Source organism: Sphaerodactylus townsendi, linkage group LG04, assembly GCF_021028975.2.
Source record: "Sphaerodactylus townsendi isolate TG3544 linkage group LG04, MPM_Stown_v2.3, whole genome shotgun sequence".
Lineage (NCBI taxonomy): Eukaryota > Metazoa > Chordata > Lepidosauria > Squamata > Sphaerodactylidae > Sphaerodactylus > Sphaerodactylus townsendi.
Window position 1 is genome coordinate 65,925,035 of NC_059428.1, and position 16,361 is coordinate 65,941,395.

The following is a 16,361-nucleotide window of genomic DNA, read 5'->3' on the forward strand; positions in this document are numbered from 1 at the left end:
CACCCGGACTGCTGCTTTTTAATCCTACCCCCAAAGTTTTAGTTTGGTCCCAAAAGTTACATGCCAAGAAAAGAGTGCCAGCCTCCAGTCTCCCAAGCTTTATGGGGGGGGGGGGTACTTGTGGGGTGGTAGATGGTACTTACAGCAAATCAGGTCGACTCAAGAGGACCTCCCTGAAGCTCAGCCGCAGCCGGCAGAGCACCTTGTGCACAGCCAGCCTATGCAGCGTAACTCCCAACACATTTGCTGCCAGTCTCCTCTGGCTGGGCGAGGAGGGAAGGGGGAGATGATGGCATGTGTGCCCACAGAGACGGTTCTGAGTGCCGCCTTGGGCACCCGTGCCATAGGTTCACCATCACGGTTCTAGATCAATTCTGATGCATGACTTAATTTTTGCATTTTGCACTCAGTGCTTTTAACCTTTCTGAGCTATTTCCATATGAAAACAAATATCTTTTCCCTCAGCAAGGTAAAAGCAGCTTAGGAAGGCAACAGGGAGGAAAGAGATGGCACAAGGGAAAGGTTAGGGAAAAAAATCTAGTTTTTCTTGGTACTTGCAACCTCAGCAGCTACAATCCATTTAAAATCCTGTAGAATTATCATAGATCTCTTTTTGTTAGCCAGAAATTTCAGCAAGTGGTCAGTTTTGTAAAATAAGGAAAAGGCACAAGGTTCCTTATAAAGTTTATTTAAAAATATATACAGCTGTTTGATTTCAAGAGGCAGTGGTTATATTAAACTACACACAACAAATGAACTTGACCAAGTCATTATGAAAGTTAAGCCACATTGTAGAATTAGCCTACAATTTCATAAACGGAATGTTCTTCCTGCGATGCTGTTTTAGATGGGCATAACAGCAACATAAGAGTTCAGAAGACACTAATTGCAACTTACTGTGTTGAGTGACATTACTTAGGACTTCCAGGTATAGATATAATTATTCATTTCTAAGACCCGTATACAAGACTTCCCTAATGTTGGAGAGAGTGCCAGTTGATTCAAGGTGCGGGGATGTAGTCCGGTCCTACTAAGGTCTTTGCTCAGGGATTCCTGTGAAAAGTCATATTTGTAAGACATCGAACACCTTAATTTGAAATGCTACTACATTAATTCACTGGATAACATGCAATTTCATCTGGATCATTAGATTATTTTGCCAAAACTAGATGTGATGGTGTCCTCATGGCTGCTGCTGCCATTTTAAAGTCAAGGGCCCAGTTCTGAACAGACTTGCAGCACAGTGGATTGAGGCACTCGTGTTCCTCTTCATTCCTTATTAAGTGCCAAAATGGCTGTGTACCACACCCCGCAAGGAAACAAGAATGCTGCTCTGTGGGCTTGATTACGATCAGGTTCTTGTAGAATTTTCAAATGACTTTAAAATAGTGGCAATATCCTTGTAGCCTCCATGAGGGCATAATCAGATATAGTTTGACCCTTCATCTACAAGTATCCAATCAAGACTCCAAGATTTTACAAGTATTCACTCCTCCACTGCCCCAAATTTAGATACTAGCAGAATCAACTTACTTTTGTTATGCTGTTCTCATTGCTGGTGACTGCATTGAACACTGCTGTTGGGTCATGTGTGTAACACATAGCAGAAAAAGCTCCCTTTTGAGCAATTTTGAGCAACATTGACAAAGAATGCAAAGAATGAGGCATGATGGGGCCCACAATCTCCAAGCTAAATATATCTTTGTATTGGGAATGAACTTGTGCTTTCACATTTATGCTTCGAGCCTGTGAACAAAATGTTGAATATGGCATAAAAATTCAGAGATTTTAAAATCAACCATCAGTCTTTGAAGAGTTGAAGGAGAGATGCAACGTGGACAATGTCTACTTACAGAAAAACATAAACTGATAATACGGGAAAAGGAGGAAGAAAATTAACACCTGTAGCCGTAAGTACTTTTCCTAGGTAGGAAAAGAAACTACCTACCAACCTGAAGGAAGGGATGCTGGAGCAGCAGCAGGCCAGAGTTCTGACGCCCACTACAGAATGGAAAGCAGATGTACGGGCAAATCTATACAAGAAAGGCTAAAACATGAGTATGTGGGTATTGTCATAGTTACACAAGAAGATAGTTGTGGGAAATAAAATATCAGAGTTTATCTGCTTCCAAGTGCTACTCTCTTTTAAAATACTCACTTAAATTACAATCAGAATGAGTAAATCAGAATGAGTAAAGTCCCAAATGATAGGGATTGGTTGCCCACCCCTGCTTGCAAGATCTGAATTAACTAAATGAAAACAAAAATGATAGCTAAATTTGCAGGGTCAATAGAAGACGAAACGTTTGGATGTATACCCCACTTTTCTCAACCATAAAGTGTCTCAAAGTGGCTTGCAAACTCATTCCTTTCCATCTGACATCTTGTGAGGTATGTGGGGCTGAGAGTTCTGAGAGAACTGTGACTAGCCCAAGGTCACCCAGCAGGCCTCATATGTAGGAGTGGGGGAAAAACAGTTCACCAGATAAGAGTCCACTACTCTTAATCACTACATAACTAACTTGTATGCAAATGTACAGAGACCCTCTTTTATGCATATGTGGGGAAAAATTGATCTTACATTATACTAAATACTGTAGTTGTTTTGTCTCATATAAACATACTACCATTATAGGTAAGAGGCAAATGTGAGTCTTCCTATCCCCAGCTTATTCTAGTGCAGCAAAATCAAGAGTCCCTTCAGCCAGTGGCTTCCTTTACCTGAGTGGAGTGGCAGGATACAGTCCATAGTAAATTAGATCAAACAGGAATGTAAACTTTAATGAGCATTATTAGATTCCAGTTGATAAAGTTAATGAGTTGAATTCTATTAAACTGTTCCATTAAAAGCTTTTCTCCAGCCAAACAGGCATGTTCCACTGGAAGAAGGGATTCATAGAACCTAACACAACGAAAGCTGAAAGGGTCTGGTATACACAACATTTAAAGGAAAAAAATATCACATGACTCTGCTTTTTTACCTTGAGCGTCTGCATTGTTGCTCCTCTAAAAGCAATTGGAGACAGCAGCGTGGGAGGAATTCCAGCCTGAGGGCCGGCAGAAGCCACTAAACTTTTACAGTTCATCAAGAAGTTAAGTAAAGTGAAAGTGTTTGTTCCTTGCACCAGAGCAACAGATTCAGGTTTGTGATCTAGCTGTAGCCCTCTCCTTTCTTTACAGCTACAAAGGAATCAAGGAAAAATTCATGGAAAGAAGGGAAGTAGATATAACACCATCAAAACTCTACAAGGTTATATTTACATTTAATTTCATATGCTGTTACAAAGCAAAGACGTGCTTAATATATCCTTATGCTGAAAAGGCAAGCAAAGTTGCTGATTCTTTCTCTCAGTGCAGACCTCATTCTATTCCTGAGGGTCCCTGGTCCTATAGAATAGGAGGAACTCCATATGCTATAGGGAGAGCCTTTATCAGCAGAAGTGCCTTCCCTCAGTAAAGATGTCCCCTGGTTACCTCAATAAGTGGGCCACTCATAAAGACTGTGGTGAAAGTGTGCACATGTGAAGAGCCTGCTTTTTCTACCAGGAAATAGTTAAATAAAATTTTTTTCACATGTGCATATTGTAAAGGCACAAAGCCCGAGTAGGAGTGTGTGTGTTTTTATACATATGACTACTGCTGCAGAAAATGTGTAGAGATCTTGTGGGCAAGGCCCACAAAGACACATAGCTTCCCCTTGCAATGCCATGGTATATCCTCAGTGGTAGGGGGCAGAGAAGGTACTTGTGGCCACACCAAGCATTCTGTTGCCCAGTGACTCTGGAATGACCCCTCTCTTTTCTTGTTGAGGCTGTCTGGGCAGTTTGCACATATGTGTATGAGCAAGTATAAGGAGAAATCAAGCAGAGAGAAGAGGGAGAAAATGGGATGTTATGAAGGGAAAAGGGAAGGAAGTGGAGAAAGGATGCCTCAATTAATACACTAAATCAAACAACAGAACAGTACAGTTTCAAAAACAAGAAAAGGGATCATCTGTGAGGAGACGAAATGGAATTCTTTGATATAACAAGGTAGAATGCTTATGTAAATATTTTTACATATATTATAAACAATAAAGTATTTCCCACTTCATGAATGATGCTTTCTCCATATTAACTTAATTTTTAACTTCACATTAAATAAGTTATTAAACTCCAAAATAAATTTGGTTCAGTGTATTTTGGTTCATGTACTGAATCTGAGCATTCTGAAGATGATTTCTCCCCTGTTCTTGAGTAGCAGTTTAGGTTGGTTAAAAGATTGAAGTAAAGTTTGAAGTTTACTAGAACCTAGTCTCTCTTGCAATTGTCTAACACACAAAAGGCGGTTTTGCCAGTCAATACCATATCAATTATAAAGACATTTTTGTTGTCTGTGAATAACCTCAATACAGCTTTTTATTTAATTGTTATTTTATTAAATCTGATACTCTGCCCTTGCCTGACTAACGCCGCCACTCGAACACATTAAACCAAAATGGCTGGAGTGAAGCCATCATCAGATGTATTTAAGAACATAAGAAAGAGCCAGCTGGATCAGACCAGAGTTTATCTAGTCCAGCACTCTGCTACTCGCAGTGGCCCACCAGATGCCTTTGGGAGCTCACATGCAGGATGTGAAAGCAATGGCCGCTTGCTGCTGCTGCTCCTGAGCACCTGGTCTACTAAGGCATTTGCCATCTCAGATCAAGGAGGATCAAGATTAGTAGCCATAGATCGACTTCTCCTCCATTAATCTGTCCAAGTCCCTTTTAAAGCTATCCAGGTTAGTGGCCATCACCACCTCCTATAGCAGCATATTTCAAACATCAATCATGCGTTGCATGAAGAAATGTTTCCTTTTATTAGTCCTAATTCTTCCCCCCAGCATTTTCAATGAATGCCCCCTGGTTTTAGTATTGTGAGAAAGAGAGAAAAATTTATCTCTGTCAACATTTTCTACCCCATGCATAATTTTATAGACTACAATCATATCCCCCCTCAGTTGTCTCCTCTCCAAACTAAAGAGTCCCAAACATTGCAGCCTCTCCTCATAAGGAAGGTGTTCCAGTCCCTCAATCATCCTCGTTGTCCTTCTCTGTACTTTTTCTATCTCTTCGATATCCTTTTTGAGATGTGGCGACCAGAACTGAACACAGTACTCCAAGTGCGGTCGCACCACTGCTTTATATAAGGGCATGACAAACTTTGCAGTTTTATTATCAATTCCTTTCCTAATGATCCCCAGCATAGAGTTTGCCTTTTTCACAGCTGCCATGCATTGAGTTGACACTCCCATGGAACTATCAACTGAGACGCCCAAATGCTTTCCTGGTCTGTGACTGATAGCACTGACCCCTGTAGCGTGTATGTGACGTTTGGATTTTTTGCCGCTATGTGCATCAATTTACATTTTGCTACACTGAACTGCATTTGCCATTTCTTAGCCCACTCATCTAATTTATCAAGGTCCACTTGGAGCTCTTCGCAATCCTTTGTGATTCTCACTACTCTACATAATTTAATATCATCCGCAAACTTGGCCACCACACTACCCACCCCTTTGAAGGACTTCTAAAGCGTTAAAAAGGCTGATGTTCAGCTAATATCAGACTATGGCAGCCATAAGGCTGGACAAATTGTTCTAGTCATAATTGTAATAATTCATGTGTACAATGTTACAGTTTTGAATGTGAATCAGATATTAATTATCATGAAACGACAAAACTGACACCATTTTTTTTTTGCAAAGCAACACATTTATTCTGGAGCGTCAATTACTCTTATTTAGTATGAAGTAACAACTTTAAGTTAACTGGAGAAAGCATAATTGTTCATGAAGTGAAAAATACTTTGTTGTTTATAAATAAATATCTAAACATCCTTCCTTATTATATCAAAGGTTTCCATTTAGTTTCCTCTCTGCTGATCAATTAACACAGGGCCAGGAAATAGCAGAAGGAACGCATTACTTTTCTGTCAGCTCTTAACTATCCTGAAATTTTTTTACAGGTGCATATTCATTTCCTAATGAATTTAGTAAATGATCATAGTACATGCAGTGTGGAACTATCACCAAGTGATCATCCCCAGTAACTTTAACTGCTCATGCAAATTAATTTTGGCTACCACATAATGAACCACATAAGTAGCTATAAATTCCTGTTTAAAGGAATGTCTTGCCTCAAAGGATACAGTTTGATATTAATTGCATCTGGCTGTTTGATTTTGTCTTGAACGCCCATCTCTTGTAACCATGAAAATCCCTCTTCATCATCATCGCCACTACTTATTACTCGTTCCCTAAGCAATGAAATACCATTGTAAAAATCAAATCAAACAAGTTAGATTTCTGATGAAATACAATAAGTATTACAAGAAGAAAATCAGATGAGAAAAAGGCCAAGAATATTTGCCCTATTCTCTGAAGAGGCGCCAGAATTTTCTACCCATCAAAAATAATTTACATTTCTGGTAATTCAAAAGTGCGTTTTATGCCGTTTATGCCATAGCAAACCTTTTGATATGCTTGTTATGCAAGTGAACATGTTTTTAAAATTGAAGTTGAATGAGAAACTCAGTTGAGTATTAGAAAAATACAAAAGGAAAGGGTTGGATTTTTTCCCCACCAGCTCTTTCTGCCAGTAGTCCCCTTGAGTTCTGAAAAGTTGACAGGAGTCACAGGAGCACAGTGAACCAGATGTGCTGGGAGAGCTGATGTTAAGAAAGGAAAACTGGGTGGACACCACAACTCTATGCTCTTCTTCTGGCTGTGATGGATGAGGATGAGTTATGCCACCCCATTCTACTTCACATGATGCTGTGTGCATTGCCTGCAGGACTCCTGAAACACTGACCATGAGATCTGCAAAGACTGCTAGGTGAAGGGAAAGGTCTACTTGCTTCACCGGATCCAACACCTCAATAACCAAATTTAGATGATTTTGTTACTTACTCATCATTTTCAGCATCCTTATCTATCATCTCAGAATCACTAGCAAGTCCTGTTTCTAAGTGGGATGCTGAAGAATAACATTTTCTTTTTTTAGTTTCTTGGAAAGGTAACTCAAATTCAATACCTGGAAAAGGAAGAAAAACAAACTATCAGCATACATGTTAGCTAAATGCTAGAGGGCTTAGTAAATCATTGAGACTTTGAAAGATAGGTCTCTCGTACCGTCATTTTTCATGGCTTCTCTTAAACCTCTGGTTGTGGGAGAAATCAATGCTGTGATCTTATCATTTCCACCAAGCCCTGCTGCACGGAACAGTACAGTGAACTGGTAAGTGCAAACGTAGAAATAAGGGCACAGTCTGGCTCTCAGCAGATTATAAAGCGAGGTAAAACTGAGAGACCTGCAGATTAAGAAACATCATACAGAACTGATCAGCCTCATTTGGAAGCAACAAAACACGGGTTATCTAATAGTTAAAATAAAAAATACTGACTCAAGGGCCATAGCCTTTCAACACTTATACATCATCCTGTAAAAGTCTGTGGCATTCTCAAAATTACAATTCATCAAGCAGTCACAACAGATAAACAGAAAAGCATTGCGCTTTCAGAGAATAAGTATAATTTAGTTAGCACAGTACATATTCTTATCTTGAAGACACATCAGCTCTGTCAACATGTACTCCGTAGCATAGTGGTTGCATGGAAAGGTGCAAAGCCATACAAACTATAAAAGTAGTTAAATAGTGTACTATGGATGCCACAGATTATGAATGGGAAAGTCCCAGATTCAGATCTAACCTTAGCAATGAACTTGCCCAGTAGCCATAAGCAAGCCACTATTTTACTCAGCACCATAACAACAATCTGTCTTGCAGGAATGTTTTTATAACAGCAGCTCTTAAACTTTTACTTTGAGAGAAGTGTTTAACCTTTTCCACAACCTGCCATTATTATGCCCAAAACTGCTTCTCCCACAAGGTATTTTTCCATTGTTACTTGAATAGGTGTTTCATTTCACCTTACCATTCACTCATGAGAACTTGCTGCAGTGCTTCATCATGAGACCAAGCACTATATTTTCCAGCGATTTTTCTGTCTGCCCCAATGCGAGGAAATAACTGTAGCCATGGCAGGAAAGGATGAAGCCAATATACAAGGCTTTGCTGGAAAGCACATCTAAGTTCCGTGGAGAGTTTTGGTTCCTAAGATCGTATAATGTTAAGTTACATGAAGAAATGTGTTTACAAGTTCAAAAATACTTACAGAAATATTCAACTACAACAACAAAACCTTTATTAGGCATTAAGTAGAATACAAAATGATTTTAAAATCTGCTGCTTAATACAGAACAGACATGAAGTAAAAATTGGTGTCATTAAGGTGACGAGTCACGGATCTTAAGCACTTGCAATAAAAAGGTTGTGATGCTTTCAGTGTCCTCATGATGGCCATAGTCCAGCAATTGTATCATCTTTAAATTATAAAGGTTCTTTGGCTTAGGCCCTTTCCGCAAGATCGGGTTATTATAAAGGAAGGCGGCAGGGGACGGCAAAAAACGCCATCCCCAGGCCATTGCCGGGCATTAAATACCAGGTATGCCGCAGAGTCACAGCCCTCCCATCCCCATGCCGGTGTTTCCCCAGTGCGCTCGGAAGCGCACTTGTTCGGGAAACGCCGGCTGGAAGCCGCTGCCACCCGGCGCTTCCCCGCTCGCTCCCTGTACTTACCTTGTCCCGGGGCCTCCTGCGCGCTGCCAAGGCCTGGGGACACGCCCCCTGCCCCTCTCTCGCGGCTGGAGCAGGCGGCGCAGGGCCTGTGGGCGCGGTCCCCTACGTTCCTCGCGACGCCAGAGGTCTGAGGACACGCCGGCTGGCGCTCATGTAGCGCTGGCTGCCCGGCTCTTTCTAGGACCGTCCATGCGGACGGTCCTAGCATCGTCGGGTCGGCGTCGAGTACGCCGACACAACCGCTTCCACATTTGTGCGGAAAGGGCCTTAGAGTCACACTCAAGGACAGGAATGATGCATCTTAACATTGAGTACTGGGGGCAAATAAAAAGGATATGTACAAGAGTTTCAGGCATTTTCGGACAATAGGGACAGACTCTTCATGAGTTGGAATATTCTGTAATGGGCCATAAAACAAGGCGGTGGGGAGTGCATTACATCTGGCCGTTACAGCAATATTCACACAATTAGAAGCAGGTATTCTCTTAAAGAGGAGGATAAGAACTATTTAATATGGGAATATGTTTCTATCCTATGACATTTATTAGACAGAATATGAAAATACAATTTCATAGTCTTCCTCTAATGCCAAGGTTTTTTAACAGTCCAAAAGGTGCATAGTATAATAAATCATATCTTATCACACTTTTTTAGTTCTGCAAACAAGGAGATTTAATGGACAAATTGCACAAGTACCCTTTGTTTCTTTCCATCTTAAATTTGATGGGATCTCAGTCTTCACAATCGTCCATTAAACAGAATAACTTACCTGAATACTTTGAGGCAGGTTTATTGATGTTGCTCTACAATGCTGGACAAATCCTTGAGATTCTTCTTGTGCTTTTAAATGATCTGCCCATGAGAATGAATGGGAAGATTTCAAGAGAAGACGAGTTTTAATGCTCCAATCTGCAGGAAATTCATAACTTGGTGAAGAAACTTTAGTATGGGAAGTGGTCTGATGTAGGTCCTTTCAAAACACAAATATTTAAAGTTACAAGGAAGCAGGTGCCTTATTAATGGCGTCAGTTAAATAATTGGAAGGAACTCCCTTATGAACATGAAGCACAGAGTAGACATACACAGACAGCAATGATCATCAGTTTTAGCTTTCAACCAGAGTTTGCAATCTAAAAAGAGGAAGACTTGCTTCATAGGACTAGCTTACTAAAACAGAAGAGAGAAGGAAAGCCGCTGAGAGAAAAAATAAGAAATAAGAAACTTTCTAGTACTGGACAGGTCAAGCATCCTCTAATAAAAAGAAAAATGGACCAATTAAAAAAGGAGATATTATTGAAATGGCACCATTACTGTGGTAAAACATGTCATTTAAAAAAACAGGTTTATATTAATGTCTATTTAAACATAGGGCATATAAACTACAAATAAATTATTCAATGTACTTATTCTCCTCCCTTAAGGAGACAGTAGTTTACCCAGCAGAGCCACCAGAAAAGTTACATACTGGGTAAGTTCTGATCTCATGCTTTGGCACAAAGAGGGCTAGATCCAACTGGAACCATATATGCATTCTCAGATGTGCAGAGTTGTCTCAAGAATGCAGGTCTCTGCTTGTAACATGACTTGCACATAAAAAGGCTCCTGCATATACAGCAGTATGTGGCTGAGATAAAATTTCAAATATCCTCAAACATCTAGCAGTTGCAGAGATACTTACACTGATTAAAGCTGGAGCTGATGTTTCATAAAACACTTCCTTCGCAATGGGCAGGCCCTCCTGAAGACTATTTAAGAACTAGAAAAAAATGTAAACTGCATCTGTTATTGTATGAGCATACTTGCTATTGTTAGTGGGACTACTTAACATAGTTTAGTATTTAATTATTTACTAGACCTGTTTTTATTGAAATGCTTTAATTAATTAATTAATTAATGAAATAGGCAACATACAATGAATACACTAAATGTTCAGTAACTCAGTAACTATTTGAATTCAGTATGCATTATATAAGGAGATTCCTCTAGAATCTGTAAAATGAAGCTGCACAGTTATAGTCTTAAGACTACTGGCAAAAATGTTTTCAATACTTGATAATTATCAAATGACTATTAGAAATCTTTTTTTGCAAGTCTCAACCTCAATCCTGAGATAAACTCGGATTCCAGGATTATAGGCATCTAGATGGTGGCTTAAATTGTTACCCAATCTCTTCTCTTCTGATATGTCTCAAAGTATTTTCAGTACTATTAAGATATATCAACACATGCCTGCCTGCCAGGGAAAAAGAAGCTGCAGGCAAGGCTGTTGCTATTACTAGGCCAACTGGTGGCCACCTGGGATGCAAACCTCTAAAGAGCAAAGAACTGGCATTTGGGGGGGGGGTGGGGCGTGGCGTGGCGTGGCAGTTTTATACAGGCTAGTTTATTTTTAAAAATGCAGCTATGATTGATAAAAAAGTGACCATCTGGAGCTCAGTTCTACAAACAAAAGATGAAAACCACTAAAAAGTAAGCAAAGCAAGAGGGGTTATTTGGAAATACCTTTGTACACATAAAGCAAGTAAAGAATTTGATTATACCCTTACTGAAACTACCACTGGGGAAACTGTACGTGGTGTTCCTACTACAAATGATATAAACTCTATAAACTCTAAGACAGAAGTTTCACAATTTGGAGATATTTCAATAAAACACAGAGAGGAACAATATAGGCAACAAATCTTGGAATGTTTGATTGCTCTGGCCAGAGTTCTGAGCATGCAAAACTTGGCATGCTGTGGTACAAATGAAAAGTTGAACAGTATTAACAATAGAATTTTCTTGACGTTTGTAAAATATTTAATCCTTTTTGATCCTATCATGAATGAACATTTGCGCAGAGTTAAAGATGAAGAAACAATGATTCACAATGTAGGAAAAGACATCCAACATGAGCTTAATGCAGCTTTTAGTAGGTGATATAAAGTAGACGCTTTTACCATGCAGTTATTCTGGACTGCACACCTGATGTTAATCATATTGAACAAATGACAATGACTGGGTGTTAGGTCAGTGTAATCAAACCATCAGACAATGAGACATCTGAGCCTGAGGTTTTGTTAAAAACACATTTCTTGGGATTTGTTCCACTAAAGGAGACGAAAGGTGCCCTTATGACAGAAGATCTGCTTGGGACAGCTTGAGCAAATTGGATTATCACTAGAGAATCTGTGTGGTCAAGTTTATGATAATGGGAGTAACATGAAAGACAAAGGAGAGTCCTGGACATAAATCCACATGCCTTTTTTTGTCTGCCCTGCAATTCTCACTCTTTAAACTTGGTAGTCAATTATGCCCCTAAGTGTTGTCTGGAAGCAACTAGTTTCTTCAGTTTTATTTAACATATTTCTCTGTATGGCCATCTGTCAGGAGTGCTTTGATTGTGTGTTCCTGCATTGCAGGGGGTTGGACTTGATGGCCCTTGAGGTTTCTTCCAGCTCTATGATTCTATGTTTTAGACATGGCCATACAAGCTGTTGAAAAGAGAATCCAGCATCTATAACAATATAATTCCCTATCTGGCTTTCTGTATGATACACATAAAAATCTACTGAAGATGCTCAAGGCCTGCAAGAATATGGAAAAATCATTGATGAACAATGGAAAGAAAAATACTGATGCTGAAGATCTGAGCTGTGAACTTATAGCATTAGCTTAAAGACTCCCAAAGTCTATGAGCGCCAAGGATCTCTCTCACATGGTGTCAGGGGAAAGTGCTGAATGTAGTTTCTCAATGCTAAAACTTTTTTTAAAAATTGCATACGCTAAACAATGCTTCAAAATAGACTACTTGATTTGGCAACTACATCAGTTGAACACAACAGCACTTGAATCTGAAGGAATGGGTGACAAAATTTGCAAAGGAAAAGGGACACAAAATGAGATTTTGATGTGCATGAAATTAAAACATTCAAGAGACAATGTATTGTCGAAGGCTTTCATGGCCGGATTCAACTGGTTCTGGAGGGTTTTCTGGGCTGCGTGGCTGTGGTCTGGTGGATTTTGTTCCTAACGTTTCGCCTGCATCTGTGGCTGGCATCTTCAGAGGTGTATCACAGAGAAAAGTCTGTTTCTCACTGTGTCTAAGTGAGAAGGGAAAGTTTAGTGTGGTATATTGTCCATGTCCCAGGGTGGGGAACCAGTCGTTAAGTGTTTGGTTGATTGGTTCCCCACCCTGGGACATGGACAATATACCACACTAAACTTTCCCTTCTCACTTAGACACAGTGAGAAACAGACTTTTCTCTGTGATACACCTCTGAAGGTGCCAGCCACAGATGCAGGCGAAACGTTAGGAACAAAATCCACCAGACCACAGCCACGCAGCCCAGAAAACCCTCCAGAACCAATTCAAGAGACAAATTTTAACAACACAATTCACAGGATAATTCAAAACAATTTGCATGCTAAAACTGTGTTGCATTTAAGAAGGAACATTTACGATTATTTTATTACTTATTCTCGCAAATGTAAATTTTTTTTTTACCAACTTCAAGTTTTGTGCTTTTCATTTGCTCAACGAGACATCTGTTTATAAAAAATGGTTAGTTAGTGGTGGTGGTGGTGGTGGGAGCTCCACATTAGTCAACCTTGCCAAGGACGCAAAAAAGCCTTCCCCTGGCCCTGGTGTCAGAACTAAAACAGAGAGTCAAAGAAGAAGAGACTGGCAGTTTCCTGGAGCCGCCCGTCGCAGAAGCGTCCTCCCTTACCTCTTCACTGAAGCATGCATTACGTGCATCGTTTCCAGAGGCTGGTGGCTCCTTCTCTGTTCCTTCCTGCGTTGGAGAAACACTCTGGCCGCCGGGCCCCGGACTATTCTCCAGCCTCGAGAAGGGGTTGCGCCTGCGGGTGCCGGGAAAGGGCCGAGGGAAGAGAGCGCCGTCTGCAAGGAGGCTGGAAGAAGGCGCCGCGGGGGACTGTCCGGGGGAAGGGGTCGGCTCCCTCCTCCGAAGCCTTTTCCGCTTCAGACGCAACATCTGGGGGGGCTTCTTGAAGCCTGGTGAATAGTCGGGGACCACCGAGCGCATGGCGGCGGCGGGGGAAAAGCACCGAAAGAAGAAACTCTCTCGCCAGCCGGGAAGCGAATTTGGCGCGTAAGGATGGAGGCTCCACCTGTAGGCGGGCGCTCCGTTTCTCCTGCTCGACTAGCCAATCCATTGTCTGCTGAGCTTCCCTACTCGCGCTTCCCTTCTGCCGCCTTATAGTTGCGCGCCCCCATAGTTTTTTCTCCTCATTATTTACATAATTTGAATTCGAGCGTTGGCTTCAAAACTGAAAGGCGGCGTAAAAGCAAGAAGGGGCTAATAAAATAAAAGTACTTCAAAACACTAGGGGCTGTTAAAACCCTTGAGAACGGTATTTTAGAAATAATAGAAAGTATGCTTTTATTGGTTGTTTCTCAGCCACGATGCTTCCAGAACAGCACAGAATTCTGCATTCCAGCCATCAGTCGCCTCAAAATCCCATCCCCTTCTTCCTCCCAGAGCCTACATGCATTATATAGGATATTTGACAATGTTGGACAGAACAGTCTGTTCACTTGTAACTTCATCAAGTGCAAACCGAATTTTGAAAGTGGTTCAGCATCAAGAAGAGCTGCATGAAAAAGATAATGCATGAACTGTTGCTCATTGATAGCGCTTCTGCTTTGGATGAAAAAATTCCCAGGTTGAATCCTGGAATCTCCAGTAAAAATAAGTTACAGTAGGTGATGTAAAATCCTTGAACCCCTGCAAGTCAGAGTAGGCAGTATTTATCCTGGTAGATCAATGTCCTGACTCAGTACAAGAGAGCTTTAGGCGTATATGCAGTTGTCCCAATTACCTGAGCTTCTTACTTTCTCCCTCGAAGGAGGCAAACAAACCTTTGCCATCTTAGTCTCATCTAAGCTGTGAGTATTGTACCTTGGAGAGAGTATGAATACAGCGGAAGACAGCAAGAGCACATAGGTTCAGCACTGAAAGAGAGAGACAAACCTACGTACTCAGATTTAATTTTTAGAAGATTATTATCACAGTATTAGTTATATTATTGGATTTGTGCATTGGGTGGGGTGGCACACAGGACACACAGTAGTCATATGAATCTTTTGGTTTATGATAGTTGCAAATATGGTTCTCTGTGAGCCATGGAATGAATGTGAGATACCAGATGTTATACAGCAGAACTGAATCACACTCCTTTGATTACCAGCAAGTCTTCCATGTTTCTTTTTAAGCCTATGTGAAAGTGAAGCAAAATTGTAGTGAACGTTAAAAAGGATTTTAAGTTTGAGTTGAGATTTTGTTCCTGAGTTACAGTGTAATCCACAGCGGGAGTGGGGGTACACTGGAGATGGTGTTGTCATTGCCACTCCATACAGTATGAGTGGCATGTAAGCTGGTGCAGGGGGCACTACATTGACACTCCTTTGCTGGCACTCCTTTGGAGCAGGAGCCTTAACTGGAACTGATGGAGGTTTTGCCAGGGGCAGAGCTGACTTCAGTCAGTTTCCTCAGGCCTTCCAGTCCAGGAACACCCCTTTTGCTGGTGTCGATTACAACAGCAAAAAGGCAGGCGTAACCCATTGGATGGATAGGGCCTTTTCAGCACAGCAGGCAAGTTTAGCATTTATTTTACCTTATTGAACCGCCAGGAATATCTGTGGAGATGGCACATCTGCTCCGTCCCTGTTTGTGCCATTCTTATATTAAAACTACTAAAACAGTAATAATATCACAGGAGAATCAGAAAAGACATAGCAAAACCATAATGATCAGTTTAAGAAACCACTTCCAGAAGTTCTTTCCAATGGAATAGTTTTCCAGTCACACCCTATCTTAATTTTAATAGGATTTTCTCCCCTCTTGGCTTCATGGTATGCATACGTCCTGGTAAAACAAAAATACTACCAAATATAAAAAGAATTACAGCAAAAACAAACATTGCCTCTTCAAGACAAATATTTTATTTCCAGGGTGAGGTGAGCGAGAGAAGATTAAGACTCAATTTTATATTTTAAACATGGGTACAGGCAAAATGAAAGCTCTGATATAAAATCTCACATTTCTCCCCAAGATTTACAAAGAATCTTAAAACAGTAGCTGCATCATTACCGAAAGATTTATTCATTCAATTATCACTATTTTATACATATACACTATACAAAAGCGCATAATGCTATACCTCATGCAACCTCAGAAGCTAGGAATTTGTGCTTTACAGCTGGACAACTTGTCGTTTTCTTGCTTGATTCTTCTGAACCATTTCCATAGAAACTTTAGCTTCATACAATGGGACTGGTTCATCCACACGAGGCCTAAAAGAAAACAATTAGACGTGTCTGGAATGTATGCTCAGTTGAAAAAAAGACATTTCAATATTGCCACAGACTTTACTTTTTAGTAGTGCAAACCTTCCTGCTTAAGGATAATGAATGTGTTATACTTTGGCTAGATTCCCTGTAACCATACAAAGAAACACAGCAAACAGAAAGCAGATGTTCAATATATCACATGCATTTCTAGTTTCAAAGATTACAATTTTTATTGCCTTTGAGAATAATAAAACTTTTCCATTCTTGCATTTGTCTGAATTCTCAAACACAATGACAGTCATAATTCAGAGGGCAAGTATGCTACAAGCTAACCATTATTAGCAAAGTATTAATTATTGATACAATCTACCATTAGAAACGTATTGACCAGAACACAAGCCTCA

The 16,361-nt window shown here is 40.4% G+C and overlaps 2 protein-coding genes across 4 annotated transcripts in view; both read right to left on the reverse strand.

The window, feature by feature from the left end:
- Positions 1-672: 672 nt before the first annotated feature.
- Positions 673-13,750, reverse strand: DONSON (DNA replication fork stabilization factor DONSON). 2 transcript variants are annotated; one of them, XM_048495663.1, is made up of 10 exons: positions 13,373-13,750; positions 10,342-10,419; positions 9,433-9,633; positions 7,960-8,138; positions 7,156-7,334; positions 6,934-7,057; positions 6,174-6,281; positions 2,982-3,180; positions 1,534-1,746; positions 673-1,053 (listed from the first exon to the last, which is right to left on the reverse strand). In XM_048495663.1, the coding sequence occupies exons 1-10, from the start codon at positions 13,688-13,690 to the stop codon at positions 916-918; spliced, it is 1,737 nt and encodes a 578-aa protein (XP_048351620.1). In that variant the 5' UTR covers positions 13,691-13,750; the 3' UTR covers positions 673-915. The 2 variants fall into 2 exon arrangements, with proteins under 2 accessions (XP_048351620.1, XP_048351621.1); XM_048495664.1 differs by lacking the exon at positions 10,342-10,419.
- Positions 13,751-15,586: 1,836 nt separating this feature from the next.
- Positions 15,587-16,361, reverse strand: part of CRYZL1 (crystallin zeta like 1) — a 32,710-nt gene continuing 31,935 nt past the window's right edge. For both annotated transcript variants that reach the window (XM_048494387.1, XM_048494386.1), the window contains exon 13: positions 15,587-15,960. In XM_048494387.1, coding sequence (XP_048350344.1) covers positions 15,861-15,960 — 100 coding nt within the window. In that variant the 3' untranslated portion in view covers positions 15,587-15,860. The remainder of the gene's footprint in view (positions 15,961-16,361) is intronic.

Coding starts and splice junctions, on each gene's coding strand:
- DONSON (XM_048495663.1), bottom strand. CDS start 13,690: ATGCGCTCGGTGGTCCCCGACTATTCACCAGGCTTCAAGAAGCCCCCC. Junction 7,058..7,155: donor AGAAGCCATGAAAAATGACG/GTACGAGAGACC, acceptor TTCCTTTTCCAG/GTATTGAATTTGAGTTACCT. Junction 1,054..1,533: donor ATGAGAACAGCATAACAAAA/GTAAGTTGATTC, acceptor GACTTTTCACAG/GAATCCCTGAGCAAAGACCT.